General features: G+C 43.0%; 1 protein-coding gene across 4 annotated transcripts in view; it reads right to left on the bottom strand.

Moving 5' to 3' along the window:
• Positions 1-2,541: 2,541 nt before the first annotated feature.
• Positions 2,542-14,032, bottom strand: part of LOC142750998 (uncharacterized) — a 32,253-nt gene continuing 20,762 nt past the window's right edge. For 2 of the 4 annotated variants that reach the window (XM_075859972.1, XM_075859967.1), the window contains exons 12-18: positions 11,479-11,670; positions 11,142-11,317; positions 9,984-10,160; positions 9,623-9,736; positions 5,682-5,862; positions 5,407-5,565; positions 2,542-3,344 (exon numbers count right to left, since the gene is read on the bottom strand). In XM_075859972.1, coding sequence (XP_075716087.1) covers positions 3,178-3,344; positions 5,407-5,565; positions 5,682-5,862; positions 9,623-9,736; positions 9,984-10,160; positions 11,142-11,317; positions 11,479-11,670 — 1,166 coding nt within the window. In that variant the 3' untranslated portion in view covers positions 2,542-3,177. The remainder of the gene's footprint in view (positions 3,345-5,406; positions 5,566-5,681; positions 5,863-9,622; positions 9,737-9,983; positions 10,161-11,141; positions 11,318-11,478; positions 11,671-14,032) is intronic. The other 2 variants (XM_075859987.1, XM_075859980.1) reach the window with 2 other exon arrangements.

Genomic DNA, 14,032 nt, shown 5'->3' with positions numbered 1-14,032 from the left:
GTAAAACACAAACACAAAAATAAATATAAAAGTTTTTAATAAAAGACTAAAATCAAACTGATGTTAACATTTTTTTTTTCGTGACACTGTTCCTTTAAAGGCGTTGTGCGGAGAGCTTCATGGCATGAGTTCCCATGGCCGAGCAGCTGCATGCCAGCCTTACATCACCAATCACAATGCCACGCGTCGGATGGAGTGGTGTAAAGCGCGCCACCACTCGACTTTGGGGCAGTGGAAACGGTTCTGTGCAGTGATGAATCACCCTTCTCTATCTGCCAGCCTGATGGATGAGTCTGGGTTTAGTGAATGCCAGGAGAACGTTACCTGCCTGACTGCATTGTGCCAACTATAAAGTTTGGTGGAGGATAATGCTATGGGTTGTTTTTCAGGGGATGTCCTAGACCCCTTAGTTCCAGTGAAGAGAAATCTTACTGCTTCAGCATACCAAGGCATTTTGGACCATTGTATGCTTCCAACTTTGTGGGAACAGTGTGGGGTTCGGTCCTTTTCTGTTCCAGCATGACTGTGCCCCAGTGCACAAAGCAAGGTCCATGAAGACACAGTTGGGTGAGTTGGTGTGGAAGAACTTGACTGGCCCGCACAGAGTCATGACCTCAACCCCATCGTACAGCTTTGGAATGAACTAGAATGGAGATTGTGTTCCAGGCCCTCTTGTCTAACATCAGTGTCTGACCTCACAAATGCTCTTCTGGATCAATGGGTAAAAATTCCCACAGACACCCTCCAAAATCTTGTAGAAACCTTTCCCAGAAGAGGGGGAGCTATTTTAGCTGCTAAGGAGGGACTAACTCTATATTAATGCCTATGGATTTATAATGGGATGTCATAAAAGCTCCTGTAGGTATCCCAATATATTTGTCTATATGGTGTATCTGTATACAGTGAGTGCATTAATAAAAGTATGTAATAGTGTGAACATGTGTACTTGTGCATTAATATAATTTGTGCTTTGTTTCGGGGTATTATCTAGGTAATATTTGGGCTTTATGTGGAGGCATTATGTCAACACTGTATGATGCTATTATCTAAACACTGTTTAAGCAGGGGATAGCAATATATAGCACCAGTTTGTGGACATGGCTGGTATGATTTGCACAATCAAAGTCGTTATTATGATGATGCCCATGTGTGGTGCAGTTAGGTTGGCATTGTATGGTGCTAATATGTAACACCTCTTGCACACGACAGAGTTCGGGCCGTGAAAAGCGGTCCGTGTGTGGGACAGGTTTCCAGACCCGACTCACGGAACTGCTGTTCTGTACGGAACACAATTATATAGTACAGAAAAGCAGTTCCATGAGGAGGCAGAGTCTCCTAACATCATAAATGTCTGTGATGCCAGGAGTCCCATTTAGGGTTGCACGATGCATCAAAATATAGATACTATTTCAATGCTGTGCACCCTCAAATGGTTCGATACCGCTAATACATGTATTTTGATACTAAGCATTTGTGCCCGCACAGCTTAGTATTGTAACAAATGAATGTAGTAAGGCCCCATGCACACGACCGTGCCCGCAATCACGGCCCGCGATTGCGGGCACGGCCGGCCGCTGACTGACAGCGGCATTTTCGGGCCGTGCTCCCATACAAAGTATGGGAGCACGGCCCGCAAAATGCGAAAGAACGGACATGTTCCATAATTCCCGGAAAATTTCCACGGTACTGACACCCTTCCGTAGTGCTACGGAAAGGTGTCAGTGTTCAATGAACGTAGGTTTTTTGCTGTCGTGTGCATGGGGCCTTAGAGCGGGGCTGTGGGTGTGTAATACAGCCATTGTCACGCTCCTGACAGGTGTGCACGTGCGGTCAGCATGAGGTGATGCGACCAGCGCTGCACTAATGAGCGCCGTGACTGAAGAGAGAGAACATGGCGGGCACATTGCAAAACACCCCCATGTTCTGTCTTCAGTGCCTGCGCCGCCGCTCATTAGTGCAGCACCAGCCGCATCACATCATGCTGACCGCGCGCGCACACTTATTGTCAGGAGCAAGGCAATGGCTTCCGTTTAGGCCGTGTGAACATACCCTTAGGCCTATTTTCGGCCGTTTTTCGGGCCGTAAACGCCCAAAAAACGGCCGAAAAATCGGAAGCAGAACTCCAGAACTGCCCATTTATTTCAATGGGAAAACGGCATTCTGTTCCGACGGAGCGTTTTTTGCGGCGTTTTTTTACGCGTAAAAAAACGGCCGCGAAAAAGAAGTGCAGGACACTTCTTGGGACGTTTTTGGAGCCGTTTTCCATAGACTATTGAAAAAGGCTCCAAAAACGGCCGTAAAAAACGCAGCGAAAATTGCGAGTGGCACAAAAACGTCTTTAAAATCAGGAGCTGTTTTCTCTTGAAAACAGCTCCGTATTTTCAGACGTATTTGCTCACTGCGTGTGAACATACCCTCACAATGTTGCTTGAACAACTAACTGTCTGCCATGTAGCTTCACCTGACAACTCCTGTAAACATGAACAATGTAACAAGGCGTGACTGAGAATCCAGCCTATTACCAGTGGTGCAAGTACAGGAAAATGTTTTAAGGTTTATTGAAAAATACTAAACAATGCATAATTTACAAAATAATAAATATAGGAAAATGTGTTGTGACATCCATATAAAACTTGAACTCACACTGAATAAAAAGAGGCACTTGGCATGAGAATCACCACCAAGCATCTCTGGAAACTGTAAAGACGGTCGGGCAGTTAAGAGTCTCCACGTCTTAAGTAACAATGTTCAATTCGGATGGGATTTAACGTCGCGGTTTAAATGTGTTTTATGCCGTGTCAAAAAATGCATTTGAACCGCAATGTCAAATCCCAGCCTAACAATTCAGTCCAATCAACTAATATACAAAAGGAGAAACATCCAACCGCAGGTAACAGCAATGCTTTAGGGTCCATTCAGATGATGCGGTTGTGTTGTGGTGTTAAAATAGCAGTGAAGAACCGCATCCGAAAACTGCATGCGTTTTTAATGCAATTTGTAGCGTTTTTTTGATAGTTTTTTTTATTTTTTACTGCAGTTGTATAAAAAAAACGCACCTATTCGTGTTAAAAACTAATGCGGATTTCAGATGCGGTTTTAATTGCATCTCAACGGCAACATCTGATTGGGCCCTTATAGTGAATGACCTGCTGAGAACATAAACTGTGTAGATGGAGATCACATGCTGCAGTGTCTCAGCTTCTCATCCGCTTGTTTCACAGAGATCCACTTGTTAAGCGTGCAGGAGCGCAGCTTGGACCACAACTGGGGATTAGTTAGTCCTAAAATATGAGCAGAAAACTGAGCTGCTGCTTCAGGGGACACCACAGTGCAAAATCCAAAATCTGGAGGGTACAAAAAGAGTATTAAATAAAGACAAAAAAAACATCACAATGTTACAGCAATTTTTAATACGTTTGCCACGTGTTTTCTCTGAGCCAAGCACGACCTGGGTAAGAACACCGCACCTTGCCTGAATGATAGTTCAAACTAAAGGAGTTATCCGGGTTATTAAAATTGATGGCCTATCCTTGGGATAGGCCATCAAGATTAGATCAGTTTGCCAATTAGCTGTTTAAAGGAGCCGCAGCGCTCGTACGTTCCTCTTCATTGTTTCCACGTTTCTCCTCTCAGTTCATACTTGCAAGCGTCATTACATTTGTAGCGGCTGTGCAGAGTATTGCACCCCTGTCCCATTCCATTTTTGATCTGGTTTTTACCATGCGGCCAGAAACGATAATCCTATAAGGGCCTCCTCTTTATACAAAATATGGGAACTTTATGTATTATACAGATCCTTAAGGGTGCCCTCATACATGGCGTACTTGCATTGTCTTTCCGCATCATTAATAAACACTGCAGAAAACGTTACAATGTATACCTTTGGGAAAAATATTTAGCAAATCAAGAACTAGAGAGATCTGTAAGAGTTGCAGGACATATTAATGACCATAGGCTTACATTGTAGTTTCGGTAGCGTATTTTTACGCTGCGGAAGTACAATGCAAGTATTACATGCGAGCGCACCCTTGGGAAGTTGTTTGTTAGAAAACCCATCTTCAAATATACTTTATTAGGGAATTCTTCATTCATAGCCAGAGATTGGAGACAGACTACAAAGAGCATCTCTCGATCGGAGGACCCAGAATACCATGCATTACATGGACAGTCTATTGATGGACTATTGAACACCTTCTGATGGGGTCCTATCAGTGGGACACCCGGTGATCAGCCTATTGTTAGGGGTTCCCTCTAACAAAAACGGGTTGCCTAAGGCCTCATTCACACGGCAGGGTTTCCCGGCCGGGTGCCGGCCGTTCATAAATCGGCCGGCACCCGGCTGCATTAGGAATGATAGACCCCTAATGGGGCTATTCACACGACCGATTTTTTGACGGCCGGGAAATCCGGCCGTCAAAAAATAGGACATGCTCTATCTTTGCCCGGGCACCCGGCTCCCATAGAAGTCTATGGGGCCGGGTATTACACGGCCATCACCGGAATGTGTTCCGAGTGATGGCCGGGTTTCCGGGCGCTTGCGCTCTATCTCCTCCTCACAGCGCAGAGTGCATGTGAGGAGGAGGAGTTGATGCCATTCTGACGAATGGCATCGCTGTACACTGTGTTGCAGGGCCGGGGTGTACAGCAGGTGGAGGGAGCGCTGCGCTGGCTCCCTTCCCCTGCTTGTTAAAAGCACCCTGGCTCGGCGACACCTTCGATGGCGCCGCTAGTAGCAGCAGCTGCTGCGGCTGCTACTACTGCAGCGACGCCACTATAGCAGAGCGGGGAGGTATCTCCCCGCTCTGCTATGTGCTAGCCGCACTTTAGCTCCTTGAAGGAGCGGAATCCCCGTGTTTTCGGGGATTCCGCTCCTGGACAGAGCGCTTGATGTCTCTGTCCATATCTGGGCAGTGACATCAGGGGAAACTCCTGAAGCGGAATCCCCGAATACATGGGGATTCCCCTTCAGGAGCTGCCGCTGATGTCACTGTCCGGATCTGCCCGGCCCGGCACGGATGAATAACTTTATGCAAACCGGCCGGGCAAAATGGCCGATTTTACCGGCCGACACTCGGGCTCGGGAACGACCCGGTCGTGTGAATCCCGCCTTAAGCAGACAACCCAATAAAAGAGCCCCCTACCAACTTATACAACTGAAGTGCTGAGAGGAAAGGGGCACCAAGTGCTCCATAAAATGTATGAAGGGGATCTTCAGACGGTCAATGTGAAACGGACTATCCATTGTGCAGGCCTCACTTCTGAATAGGCAAGCTTCTGGGATATCCTGTTTTGGTACTTTATGATTTATAGAGACATTATTTTAGCTTTTAGACTGGGGTGATCAATTTGAAAAATCTTTCTCCAGTATTTTAGTATGTTTATAGCACGATGACATGAGACACATACTCTCTGGCACGTTGAGGGTAGACCAGACATCTTGAGCACTCCAATCTCCTGTGACAGCAGGGCAGTTAATGACAGGATAGGAAGTGTTTGCAGAAAGTATGGACGCCAAACCGTTACTTCTTCCAGATACAGTAATAAAAACTGTAGGAGTGCCATCTCCTGGGGAAAAGGAGGCCAGCATCAGCTCCATATTGCACCTTATAGAGTATTAGAAAAAGCAACACATGGAACGTACAAACCCATGAATAAGCTCTGGATGAGCAGTAGTGATGTACCTTCATACTGTGATTTGATATCCAGGGTCTCCCCAGGTCCTGTGTATGCAGAGGACACTCTTAGCTCACATGGAATACTGTACTTTGCACATGATGCCTTCATTTTTTCACAGTGCTCAAGGTATGACACAGATTCCATCAGGACAACCACTCTTCCTTCACCTTTAGGGCTTAACAGGTTCTGGAGGATGCAGAACATACATTAATATTAGGCGAAAAGCAGGGGAAGAAAATGATGCGCTCTAGTGAACCCCTTAATGACCAAGCTATTTTTTACGTTTTTCCATCGTCGCATTCAAAGAGCTATAACTTTTTTATTTTTCCATCTACATAGCTGTATGAGGACTTTTTTTTTCCAGGACAAGTTGTATTTTTTCATAGCACCATTTTGGGGTACATATCATTTATTAAATAACTTTTATAAAGCCTGCTTTAGGCCCTAATGACCAAGTTATTTTTTTATTTTTGTTTTTCTATAGTCACATTCAAAGAGCTATAACTTTTCTTTATCTTTCCGGCGACATAGCTGTATGAGGACTTGTTTTTTGTGGGATTAGTTGTACTTTTTAATGGCACCATTTTGGGGTACATATCATTTTTTTGTTAACTTATATAAACTTTTATTTTGGGGGGAGTGGTAGAAAAAAACCCTGAAGTTCCCCATTGTCCTATGCGTTTTAAATTCACGCCATTCACTGTGCGGCGTAAATAACACATTACCTTTATTCTATGGGTTGGTACGATTACGACATATGTAGAGGTTTTTTATGTTTTACTACTTTTGGGCAATAAAAACTCTTTTGAACTAAAATTATTTGCTTTTTGGATCGTTGCTTTCCAAGAGCCGTAATTTTTCAGTCAATGTAGTGATATGAGGGCTTGTTTTTTTGCGGGCCGAGACGTAGTTTAGATTGGTCCTGTTTTAGGGTACATGGAACTCATTGATTAACTTTCATTATGACTTTGTGGGGGTCAATGGAAAAAAATAGCAATTTTGCCGTTGTTTTTTGCAGTTTTCTTTTACAGTGTTTACCTTGCGGTTTAAATTACACGTTAACTTCATTGTTTGGGTCATTACGGTCGCGGAGATACCATATAGGTGTACTTTTATTTCATTTTTTACACTTTTACTAAATAAAACCGCTTTTTATGGAAAAAAGTTTAACTTTTTTTACTGTTATCTTTATAAATAACTTTTATTTCACATTTATTACTTATTTTATTAGACCCACTAGGGGACTTCATTGTGCGATCTTTAGATCGCTGCTATAGTGCTTTGGTATACTTAGTATACCAAAGCATTATTGCCCGTCAGTGTAAAACTGACAGGCAATCTATTAGGACGTGCCTCTGGCGCGTCCTAATAGGCATATGCCCAGGGTAAACCTGGGGGCTTTTATCAGGCCCCCGGCTGCCATGGCACCACATCGGAGGCCCTCGATTGCATTTGCAGGCCGACGATGGGTGAGAGAGGGAGCTCCCTCCCTCTGCAAATGATTTAAATCCGGCGATCGCTATTGACAGCAGCATTTAACAGGTTAAACGGCCGCTATCTAAGTAAACTTTGATCGCGGCCGTTGGAGCAGGAGCCTGGCTGTCATCAGACAGCCGAGCACCAGCTCCAGCCTGCACAGGACACCCGTGCAAGACTTAGACTGGGCCCCCGTGAAAAGGCGACGGCCTAGCCTAAGGCCCCTTAGTGACCGCCGTGAAAAGGCGTATTGGTGGTCACTAAGGGATTAAGAGGCGTAACTTTGTTTATTTTTCTGCTAACATAGCTGTATGGGGGCTTTTGGAGTACATGTCACTTTTTATCAAATTTTTTTGAAGACCAGATGAACAGAAAACAGCAATTCTGGCATTTTTTTTATTTTTTACGCCGTTCACTGTGCAGGTTAAATAATGTAATAGTTTTATAGTTGGGGTTTTTTCTTGTTTTTTTCATAATAAAGCATTTTGTAAGGGTAAAAAGTGAGTTTTTCATTTTCTTTTACTTGGGATTTTTTTTTCATTTGTTATAAACTTTTTTTACATTTTTTTTTTTAATCCCACTAGGGGACTTCACTATGCGATCATTTGATCGGTTTTATAATACACCGCAATACTTCTGTATGATAGTGTATTATTGCCTGTATTAGTGTAAAACTGACAGGCATCTGTTAGGCCGTGTCTCTGGCATTCAGTAAAGGCAGACCTGGGGGCCTTTGTTTGGCCTCCGCCTGCCAAAAAAACATTGGCACCCTGGGATCGCATTACATGTGTGCCGATGGGGTGAGAGAGGGCCCCCCTCTAAAACCACTGAAATGTGGCGGTCGCTATTGACCGCCGCATCTGAAGGGTTGAATGGGCATGATCAATACTGATTTTGATCCTGCCCGCTTACGCAGGTCTGCTGCAAGCTCTCCGCTACCTCCGGTAATGGAGAGAAGGGAGATTTTACTGCTCCCAGCGGAGCTGCTTTATTCTGATGCAGACCCCCCAGATGAAGGCGCAAGCTGTAACGCGCGTTGGGGTAGGACACCACTCCTGGGAACAACACATGACTGGTCTGTATTGGTGATGTATTGATGTGAGGGATTGTGACGATACCTCATTAACTTTGCCCTTAGCACTTTTTATGTGGTGATTTTTAAGTAGTAGGCCATGGGTAGTTGTACTACTTAGAACATGGTTATTGATTGTATACCAACTTGCTAGCCACTGGCAATTTAGCCTTATGTCTCTAAACCATACTGCCTGTATATACTGCACTTTAGTATTTTCTTATGTCATGTGCATTACATTTGCATATGATATCCCTGTTGTGGTGATCCTATTGTCATCAGTGTGGATTCATTTTTTATGTATTGTTATTTTAAAGAATATTAAATAAAGTATTTATTTTTATTGAGCTTAAAGACTCCGTCTTGAATCGGTTTTCATATATACTGTATGAGTACATCTCGGTTACTCATTGGGGTCACTAAAATGTCCTAGTAATGGAATTACATGCAGTAGACATAGGTTGGTTTATTCTGTCGCAGCGCCATAAAAAGGCTAACGCATCAGAATAAACCCGTTAGTGACTGCCGTAAAAAAAAAAAACTATGGATGGTCACTAAAGGTTTAAACACAGAACATGCACCGAAAGGTTAGTATAATCTACCTATACGAGGGAAAGTAGTTATATAAGATTTATAGAGTGACGCAGCGGGGATCTCCGTATTCCCAGAGGGGTTTATGCTGAATCCTCTTTCTCTTCTGTAAAACTGTCACAAAGCTAGTAGCGGATGGTGTGGACCCTTTGTGTTGCCATCAAATTTGGCATGGAGCTAATACAGTGAGCGAAGTCTAAGGGATTCCCAGGTACGGGGATGTAAACGTGGCTGTTAGAAATCCCCAAGTCGCTACCCCTAGAGTTGTCCCGATTGTAAACGCCTTATGTGAACAGATATAGTACCAAAACAGTAAGTAGGATACAAGGCCAATTCAAGTCAGAGCAGATGGTCACTACTCACAGTAAGGCAAGCCGCAGGTCAGGGCAGGCAGAATACAGTAGTAACAGAAGACGGGCAGAAGGCCAGGGCAGGTGGCAGACAGAATGAGGTCAAGGGCAAGAAGAGTCGGTAACAAGTAATCCAAAAGGCGATTCAGCAGAGAAATAAGCAGGCTAGCAAGGAACCCAATTGCTCAGGCTCAGAGCAGAGGACTACCTTATGTATTCTGGGAAAGCTGGGTGAATTGGCGCGCGCTGGCTCTTTAAAGAGGGAGGAGTCAGTGCGCACTATATGATGGCAGAAGACCTGGAGGAGAGCGGCGGCAGCGGAGGCCGTTAGCCAGATGGCCTGGAGGTGCGGCTTCGGCCTGGACAAAGAAGAAGTCATGGAGAGGTATGTATATGGCGGGAGAAGGGGGAATGACTGTGCCGACCATGACAGAGGCAGTGATAAATGGAATCTTACTTGGTTGTCATCCTGTTGACTTCTGTCTTCTAATTGACTCTGATGCCAGCAATTATATTCAATGACATCTGAAAGGACAATTTCTTTACTGTCAAGGTCTACACCAAATTGAACCTGAATATGGGAATGAAGTAAGAGAAATTTATGGACAAAATGTGAAAAAAGCAAAATGACAGCAGCGTAGTGTGTGTATCTGTCATCAGATAAGTCCTGCATTAGATTCTTCCATCTGTGTAGACCTTTATTGGCCATAAAATTTCTCCTCCCAAAAAACTTTTAAAAGCCTGTGTTATATTCTGGCATTCCCCATTTAAGACATAGGAATAGATATTAGGATTCATTTGTTTCATGTGGTACTCACCTTCATATTGACAAGAATGAATTCGGCAGCCAAACAAGCTTTCTCCACAATTTCAAATATGGCTACCAAACTGTGATGTATGACGTCAATTTGAGACTGACCAATCGAAAGCCCAGCACAGTTGATCTTTGAGGCCAGTAATTGATCCATTGAACAAACATCTTCACAGACATCGTGCTGTTGATAAAACAATATACACACACACACACACACAGGTATCGTACCGAAAAATGGGATTGTTTTGAAGAAAAGTATTTTTTAAGATTGTAACAGCTGCGCAAATGCCTGCAGTACTAGTATAATCCCTATGAGGGCACAGTATGTATAACATTAGTCTATACTCACCCTGGGGTGACGGGAGCAAAACCCAGGGCGATCGACTGAGGAGGAGTGACGTTCTGTAAGGGGTTCTCTCTGATGAGTGTGCAGTGCAATGTATGTAAAGAAATATAATCCACACACACACACAAGACCTTGAAATACAGTGTCAGGGGACACGGACAATATAAATTGACCACCTACATGGAATCTATGTTTGTTTGTTTAAATTGGGGAGGACAATTATGGCTGCACTAGTAAAGAAAGAGGGAATGGACAAGTAGTGATTTGCAAACTGTTGCTTTGTGATCAGCTCATTTATGTCCAGTGGCATGAAATTGATGGCCTATCCTCAGAATAGGCCATCAATATTTAATCAGCGGGGTTCTGACTGTTGGCCCCCCCCCACCAGTCAGTTTGAAGGGGCCGCAGCGCCCCTGTGCTCCGCCGCTACGTTGTACAATACGGAGCGGTGTAATATTTGAAAGGGAAGTAGTGCTCACCGGACCACAATGACCCCGTCAAACAGGTGAAAGGCTGGGGTGCGCAGAGTCGGCCTCTGACTCATCAGATATTGACGGTCTGTCCTGAGGATAGGCCATCAATTTTATTTCAGTGGACGACCCCTTTAAGAGCGATTTACAAAGTCATTTTATTTAAGCGGAGCTACACTTTGACGATTCCTCAAAATGAAAATATGACCTCTGATAATGCTTAGGATTACAGTGGGAAGGCCTCCTGCTGAGGAAGTGTCACCTTTTCCTACTTTCTACACTGCTAAGCTACCCTGGCACAGACATCTACACACCATTTATATCCTAAACTATATTTAAGGATTACCTTATAAAACATCTCTATCCTGGGAGGGTAAAGTCTGCGTCCTTCAGCATCGGGATTTCTTTTGAGGTACATGCCTGTGGCTATCCTCCAGCACCCCAATGCAATGGGAATTGGTTCACAACCGCTGGTGACAAATTTGTTGTCACTGACCTTCCCCACAAGTGCTGTCTTGATACCTGAGAAATGTTCAAAACTAATTATTTGACCATAAATCGGCAGCCAATGAACTGCTCATTCATCAGATTGGACTATAGATAGGCTAGTTTGGGTTCTACGGTACATATGAAGTCATATAAGTGCTTAATTACACCTGTGATTTCAGGACACAATGTCCTACCTGCGTCTCTCAGCAGTGTAAAGATAAAGTTGTTGGCCATGTGGCAAGACTTGCCCTCCGTGTGGTGCTTTGTGGAGATGTTCCCTGTAGATATTTTGTCTGCGGGCACCATCAGTAAACTTCCAGAATGCTGAGGAACTTCACACATCTCTTTAGTTAGTCCTCGGTATGGTTTCTCAGCAAGTCTCTGGCCTTCCAATGAAAATAATGGTGCAAATGATTCAAAAAACGGAAAGAAATTCTGCGGTGCAATTGAATTCTACAGTAAAATAAGGAGAACACACAGTCTCAACTTTCCTGCAAGTTGGTGGATGGTTTCCCTGCTGCTGAAATAGTAATATTTCTGTGGATCTGTGAACATTTGTATAGGATGATTTTGGAAGCAGAGATGGTCTTTACAATGTTTAACAGACCAATATATTCACTATATGGACAAATGTATTGGGACACACCTCTTAACCCCTTGAGTACCCAGCTCATTTTGGCCTTGAGGACCAGACCCATTTTTTCAAATCTGACATGTATCACTTTATGTGGTAATAACTCCGGAATGCTTTTACCTATCCAAGCGATTCTGAGATTGTTTTCTCGTGACATATTGTACTTTAGTTTAGTGCAAAAATGTGGTAGATAAATTCATTGCTTATTTGTGAAAAACACCAACATTTAGCGAAAATATGAAGAAATTATGATTTTTCCAATTTTAAATGCATCTGCTTGTAAAACAGATAGTAATACCACACAAAATAGTTACCAATTAACATCTCCCATATGTCTACTTTATGTTTGCATCGTTTTTTGAACATCCTTTTATTTTTCTATGACCTCACAAGGCTTAGAACTTTAGCAGCAATTTCTCATATTTTTAAGAAAATTTCAAAAAGCAATTTTTTCAGGGACGAGTTCAGTTCTGAAGTGGTTTTGAGTGCCCTATATATTAGAAACCCCCATAAAACACCCAATTTTGAAAACTGCACCCCTCAAAGTATCCAAAACAGCATTCAGAAAGTGTTTCAACCCTTTAGGCGTTTTACAGGAATTGAAGGAAAGTAGAGCTGAAATTTTCAAATTTCATTTTTTTTTACAAAATTCATATGTAATACATTTTCTTCTGTAACACAGAAGGTTTTACCTGAGAAACGCAACTCAATATTTATTGCCCAGATTCTGCAGTTTTTAGAAATATCCCACATGTGGCCCAAGTGTGCTAATGGACTGAAACACTGGCCTCAGAAGCAAAGGAGCACCTAGAGGATTTTGGGGCCTCCTTTTTTCAGAATATATTTTAGGCACCATGTCAGGTTTGAAGAGGTCTTGTGGTGCCAAAACAGTGGAAACCCCCAAAAGTGACCCCCATTTTTTAAACTACACCCCCCAGGGAATTTATCTAGGGGTATAGTTAGCATTATATTTTCTGGAGTTAGTCTGTGAAAATGAAAATCTACTTTTTTTTCTGGAAAAATGTAATAATTTCTAATTTTTGCAAGAAATAAAAGAGAGAAAGCACCCCAACATTTGTAAAGCAATTTCTCGCGATTACGGAAATACCCCATATGTGGTAATAAACTGCTGTTTGGACCCACAGCAGGGCTCAGAAGGGAAGGACCCCCATTTGGATTTTGGAGCTCTGATTTTACTGGAATGGTTTTCAGTGCCGTGTCACGTTTGCAACGCCCTGGAGGGACCTAAACAGTGGAATCCCCCCAAAAGTGACCCCATTTTGGAAACTATACCCCTCAAGGAATTTTTCTAGTGGTATAGTTAGCATTTTGACCCCACAGATTTTTTGCTGAATTTATTGGAATTAGTCTGTGAAGATGAAAAGAGACTTTTTTTTGGAAAAAACACAGAATTTTCTAATTTTTATAAGGAATAAAGGAGAAAAAGCACCTCAACATTTGTAAAGCAATTTCTCCTGATTACGGAAATACCCCATTATGTGGTAATAAACTGCTGTTTGGACCCATGGCAGTGCTCAGAAGGGACGGAGCACTTGGATTTTGCAGCTCAGATTTTGCTGAATTGGTTTCTGGGGGCCATGTCGCATTTGCAGAGTCCCTGAAGTACCAGTACAGTAGAAATTCCCCAGATGTGATCCCAATTTGGAGACTATACCCCTGAAAGAATTAAATTAGAGGTGTAGTGAGCATTTTGAGCCCTCAGGTGTTTTATAGATTTTATTAGAATTGGTCCGTGAAAATGAATTTTTATTTTTTTCCAATAACCTGTAGCTTTAGCTCAGAATTTTTCATTTCCACAAGGAATACAGGAGAAAAGACACCCCAAAATGTGTTACACAATTTCTCCTGATTACGGAAATACCCCATATGTGGTTGTAAACGGCTATTTGGACATACGGCAAGGGTCTAAACGGAAAAAGTGCAATTTCGTTTTTGGAGTGGAGATTTTACAAAATTTGTTTTTGACGCCATGTTGCATTGCGCTGAGGTACCAGTACAGTGAAAACCCCCGAGAAGTGACCCCATTTAGGAAACTACACCCCTCAAGGAATTCATCTAGAAGTGTAGTGAGCATTTTGACCCCCAAAGGTTTT

This window comes from Rhinoderma darwinii, chromosome 1, assembly GCF_050947455.1.
Source record: "Rhinoderma darwinii isolate aRhiDar2 chromosome 1, aRhiDar2.hap1, whole genome shotgun sequence".
NCBI classification, from domain to species: Eukaryota; Metazoa; Chordata; class Amphibia; order Anura; family Rhinodermatidae; genus Rhinoderma; species Rhinoderma darwinii.
Note: the sequence above shows the minus strand (reverse complement) of the source record. Positions and strands in the feature narration are given on the sequence as shown.